The sequence below is a fragment of the Poromitra crassiceps genome, assembly GCF_964638095.1.
Source record: "Poromitra crassiceps genome assembly, chromosome: 1".
NCBI classification, from domain to species: Eukaryota; Metazoa; Chordata; class Actinopteri; order Beryciformes; family Melamphaidae; genus Poromitra; species Poromitra crassiceps.
Window position 1 is genome coordinate 56,723,641 of NC_139623.1, and position 6,000 is coordinate 56,729,640.

General features: G+C 43.9%; 1 protein-coding gene across 1 annotated transcript in view; it reads left to right on the forward strand.

The window, feature by feature from the left end:
- slc6a3 (solute carrier family 6 member 3) overlaps positions 1–5,769 on the forward strand; it is a gene marked incomplete at both ends in the record, with an annotated part of 75,615 nt that extends 69,846 nt beyond the window's left edge. Inside the window, 3 exons of the mRNA XM_083634614.1 lie at positions 1,662–1,829; positions 5,405–5,476; positions 5,746–5,769. Of these exons, the coding sequence (XP_083490740.1) occupies positions 1,662–1,829; positions 5,405–5,476; positions 5,746–5,769 (264 nt within the window). The remainder of the gene's footprint in view (positions 1–1,661; positions 1,830–5,404; positions 5,477–5,745) is intronic.
- Between the last annotated feature and the right edge of the window lie 231 nt (positions 5,770–6,000).

A 6,000-nucleotide genomic window follows, 5' to 3' on the forward strand; every position in this document is an offset into this window, starting at 1 on the left:
GCTCTCGCGTGTTGCCTTAAGGTTCCGTCGGAATTTCTAATTTACCCACTCTCTTTTATTACTCAGATGCGTTCAAGTACCGAAATGAGGTACCGTCTGATTTCATGTGAACTGATACTCGGTAGTACCGCCCCCTTTCGGTCGGTGCCTGTAAAAAGTACCGAGTTCGGTACCCATCCCTATATATAGACCCGTATATAGTGCTGACAACTGCTATTCATGGGGCTGGATACCAGGCTAGCTAGCAAGCAAAACCTGTTTCACTTCCTAAACATACTTCACAATGAAAGTGTCCCATTAGTTTGTCAGTGGAACACTTGTAATTTGAAGGCTCTGTGCAGGAAATGGACTTAAAAGTTCCCAGCAGGCAACTTGACACTGTCAAGCCGCTCCAGGACGCGGACATAAAAAATGCATAATGCAGAAACAGGCTTTCAGAGGGTGCTGCGGGAATGACAGAGCTGCTATTCTCTCTATTAGAAGTCACTAGGACATCAACATGATTAAAACACTGTTATATTAACACATTCACTGCCAGCCGTTTTTCAAAACTGTAGTTAGCTTCTGCCAGAGGTTTTTTTTGAGGATTCTGGCTCATCTTTCAAGAGCCGAGGATTCGTTTCTGTTAGGATTTTGTGAACACACAATATCTCAAAAGAACTAATAGAATGTGTGCTTTCTCTGTCTAAAAGAGTTAGTTTGTAGAGTTAGTAGTTATGTAAGCATTAGCAGTTGAATACAGCATGGTTTCAGCGTCTGTAAATTTATTCTGAGATAAACGGCTTTTTGTGAAATTCGATAGAACAGTCACTTTAACCATTCATTTTTGGCATCAGTAAGACGTCAGACATCTAAACAATAGTTTTGAACAGTAATTTCCTCCATAACAGCAGGAAACACCCCTCTCCTTCAAACTCCTCCCTCCGTGTGTGTTCTTCTTGGCTGCAGCGGGCGTGTCACAAGCTCGTTGCTGCTGTAACCTCGCGTCACCAGGCTCACTGCTTTGCTGCTGCTGTGCCTGTCTGCCTGTCTGCCTGGCGGCCGCTGGGCAAGTCTGGATGGATGGGCTCGCTCGTTTCTTGGGGTTCTGAGAGCTTTGATGAAGCTTTTGCGATTCTGGTCTTATTTATGCTGCGTGTTTCAAAGTGTGTTCCACCCGTAATCTATTATGCAAATTTGCAAAACCCCACCGCCAGCTCCCAAGCGCGAAAGCGTTTTCGCCAATCCATTTTCATGAGAATGGCTTCCTACTGCTTTTTGCTTGCCTTCCTCTAGAATGGAGAGCACTGTCGCCACTTAGTGGGTCGGTGGAATGGGTTGTACACGTTCGGTCGCTCCAATATTTTTATAGGAGACGTGGGGGGCATTGATCCACGTAGCACCGTCAAATTTTTTTTTTTTTTTTTTGACGTCTCAACTCGTCATTGGCAGTGAACCGTTGGAATTTTTTTGACGAGTCAACTCGCCATTGGCAGTGAACGTGTTAAGGTTAAATAGTTACTTAATGGGGCTTTAATGCCACGAATGCACACACAGCTGTTGCTCCTAATATACAGAGACCAAATGGCTTTTGAAAGACTAATGAAGATGAATATTTTTCTTTCTTTCTAAAATACAAAATGTAGCCTTATCGATTGAGACTTATCCCTCTTTTTCCATAGTTCGTGGTGGTGGTGAGCTTTGCCACCTTTAACCCTCCTACCTATGGCCCCTACACGTTTCCTACATGGGCTAACATGGTGGGGTGGTGTGTGGCCATCTCATCAATGACCATGGTGCCTCTCTACGCCATCTACAAACTCTGCACTCTGCCTGGAAAGTTCTGCGATGTAAGTCTGAGCTACTGTATGCCTTGTTAAAAAATTGCTGCATTGATTCATTATAGTTTGTTGTATACATGTTAATCATTGCTATGACAGAATTCTTTCATCAAGGGCAGTCCACCCCAGGCATACTGTCATCAACTATATGTTTATGCATATATTTAAAATGATAGTTCTAATTTTTGGAACCCTAACCATGGCGCGGGAAGTGGGGTATATGGACTTTTACAAAGTAATTGGTCACTTCATTATGTGTGTACATTATAGGCCTATTAGTGCAGCTATTCATGTTCATTTAGTGATAAAAGTGCCAAATTTGGAGAAAGCGTTGCAAGTGCAAAAATTATGTCTGGTATTGCATATGGGTCCAATCGGGTAGGAAATATTGACAAATCGACAAATCGATGGTGGCCACCCGGGGGCAAATTTGCGATGCCCCAATATCCAGTTTTGTTCAGAATGAACACATCTGTAAAATTTGGTGCTTTTATCACAAAATGAACGATTGGTCTCATATATTGAGCCCCCCCCCACTGCTGAAAATATGTTCTTGCGCGCCTGCATGTAGCCCTATTTGCTACTTACCAATGATGATGTTGATTGGTAGATTCCTTTCTCAGCACAATCCATGCTGTTCCTCATACTACTGTAGCTCCAGATAGCCAACCAGAAACTAATACAAGGTCAATGGTGTCACGCTGCTGTCTATGCAAGCTGGCTCACTGAAATGTCCTCAGTCAGTTATGTGGAAAACATGCTACAGCGTCAAAGCCCAATGTGCCAAGCACTGCGGTTGGCGGGCCTGCCGGCACAGCTGGCATGCAGCAGCACCTCTCTGAAAATGTGACTCGATGCAGCTGACGTGAACAGCGCAAGTAATATAATGTAGATGGGGACATAATAGGAGAGAGTGAAATTATTACCAAGTATATGCACTACATTCTCTCCTTGGGCTAACTTCAGGTCATTGAAATCTCAGTGGAATCACACAATCTACAAATTTTGCTGGGGACTCCCCTGCGACCCCCTCGTCAAGCTGACGTTTGAATATATGGGTCTAGCTGCCGTCGGCAAGGCTCCAAATCAAGGCTGACGTTGGAGCATGTTCCCAGCTTTAGGTTGCCAACCTCTTGAAATGGAGAAGGGGGGACTGTGACATACAGTATAACAAATAGAAGGGGTCTTACACCTGCTCAGTAGTGGACTTAAAGGTATACACATGCAACTTTTTCATAAAAATAACATTATTGTTTTAAAGGCTTCGCATCAACACCAGGCCGGCCGGCCCCCGGAGCAGATTCTGGGCTTCTGGGTCCGGCTAGGTCCCTGGAAGCCATCTAGATCAGGGGTTCATCAGGGGGTTTGTGCCAAGGACCAGTAGATACATGGAAAAAAGAGTTGTGGACCGGTTGTCAATTTTAATGGTTTTAGTTACATATATATTTACTCACCAGGTGGCGACAAAGGGTAAATAACAGCCTTCTGTGTTCCCAAAAGTGCTAATTTTGCGATTGCGCTCGTTTAACGCCATGCACAATGCAAATTGGGGGAGGACACAAGCCATGCCTGTGATAATTGTACTGGGCATTGGCTGCCCCATGCCAAAGCAGGCGTTTCAGCACTAAAATGTGGGATAGATGGCGTTACCCTATCGTCAGCAGCGCGCAATTACTTTGCGCTAAGAGCTATGAAAAGGACCTCTTACAAATACTTCTCTGTGCTGGGCGCTCTGCGCGGAGATTACGGCTGCGCTCCCAGCGCAGAGAGGTATTTGCGGAGTGGAAAGTGGAATTCCTTTTGGATATGTCATTAAGCACAGCCTTGCCATGCCAAGACATCAAATTATGCTGCTAAAATGGGGTATTAGCAGATAATTCAGTGAGGCAATCAACTATAATTTACTGAGAAACTTTTATCACATTGCAAAGAGGGAAATGAATTGAGAACACTTGTGGGACAATGGTCATAGGCTATTTACCTTCATAACCCGGGTCATTGGCACCACAGACGATCTGTCAATAAGCTCCCTCTGTCCTCGTACGAGTGAGTACACTCTATTACGCATGGAGAGAATTACAGCATATTGCATGCCTCGGCGAGGCAACCTCGCGCAAACAACCATTGCGAGACGGGAATCTGATTGGTTTTGATTGACGTAATGCCCAGCATTGCCTGGCCACGCCTGTGAATAATTCTGGTAGTTAAGACCGCCCAAATCCCGTTTGCGCAGGCATTTGGGGGCGCAGATGATTTTTGGCAGAATTGGCACGGCTCTAATTTGCGCTTGCGACAGGTGCCGTGAACGTTTCCGCATGCCCGCCGAGAATTGCATCCCCAACATATTTCGGGGCTGTTTTAACTTAGAAATCAGGGAGGTCACGTCTACCAGACAATTATACCACTTTGAAACAGTTACATTTCTGTATAAATCATTACAAGTAGCTCCCGTGAGGTGGGGATGGGGTTTTTTGCTGCTCGGCGGGGGAGCAAAACTCGGCAGAACACCTGGCGGACGGCGCAAGGCGGAACGCTATCTTCCGTGCCTTAAGGCATGCGCAAACAGTGCCCAAATCGCTATTTAGGGATAGCGCCTGTTGGAAGATAGAGGCCATAGTGTTAAAGAGCATGAAACGAGCGGTCGTGAGGTCACAGTGACCTTGACCTTTGGCCTTTGATCACCAAAATCTAATCAGTTCATCCTTGCCTCCAAGTCGAAGTTTGAGCGAAATTGGAAGAAATTCCGTCAAGCCGTTCCTGAGATATTGTGTTAACGAACTTGGCGTTCGTGAGGTCACAGTGACCTTGAACTTTGACCTTTGACCACCAAAATCTAATCGTTTCATCCTTGAGTCCAAGTCAACGTTTGAGGCAAATTTGATGAAATTCCATCAAGGCGTTTCTCAGATATCACATTAAAGGACATCGGACAGACGGACGTACATACAGTACGGACGTACGCACGGACGGACAACCCGAATCCATAACCCTCCGGCCTGGCTATCGCCGGCGGAGGCATAATAAAAGTGTAAACTACTCTGTACTAATCCACTCAGAGACTGCCTTCAGATAGGAGGCAATTCAATAAACTCTGCAGCAGATTCAAGACTAGAATTTATTCAGCACTTTGTGGCTGTATTGCTTTTTTTATGTAGCCTACTTGTTTTGACTCTGTATTGAAGCATTTGATTAAAAAAGTGTAATGTTGTGTTGCAACATTACAAAGTTACTGTTATATCTTATTCTTTGTTTATTTATTCATTTATTCATTCATCACATTATTAGACACTCTTTCTGATTATTAATAGCATAAACAGTAAAACATAGCATTCAGAAAAAACATAATTTTGGAAAACAATAACACTGATTTCATAGGCTCCTAGATGAAATTAGGCAGATATGCTTGGTTGGGCTGGCTTTTGGTGTTTCTCGGTAAAAGTGGCTCCCCTATCGACTTTGTCCTGCCAATGCGGCTCTCATGGAAAAAATAGTGAGGATCATAGCAATATTTAAATATTCAACATGTTATTTATAAATGTTCTTAAAATGTGTTATAATTGCCCTTCTCCCCTCCCTCTGTATAGAGACTGGCTTATGCCATCACCCCAGAGACAGAGCACCACTTGGTAGACAATGGGGAAGTTCGGCAGTTCACGGTAAATGCATACTGGGAAAAGGGAGTGATTTAAAGCAATCTTCTGGTTTCTGCTGTACAATGCTTTTTTGTACAATTTTTCGAATAGAAAAATGTGTGCTTTCTAATCATTTTAATAAACCCACACAGATTATTACATTCCCTCTTTAGATAGTATACTGCAGAGAACATACTGTATCCATATCACAGGGGAGAACAGTGAAAATGAAGCCCATGCAGGACACTGTATATGCTTTGTTTCATTGCCATATTCTATTGTTGTTCCCACAGCTGCATCACTGGTTGGTGGTGTGAAAGCTTCAGAGAGAGAGAGAGAGAGAGAGAGAGAGAATGTATGGTTTCAGATTCATGGATGCACAACGAAGAGCCGAGCGAAAGAGAAATAGCCATTCAAAGTGATGATAACGATTACAAAGATGGTGGTGGGAGATGTTTAAAAGTGCAGACAAAGCTGTCAAAATGGTAGTGTTTAATTTCATCAATGGGTGTGTGAAGCTTTGATGTGTTGACATGGGTGACTTGGGT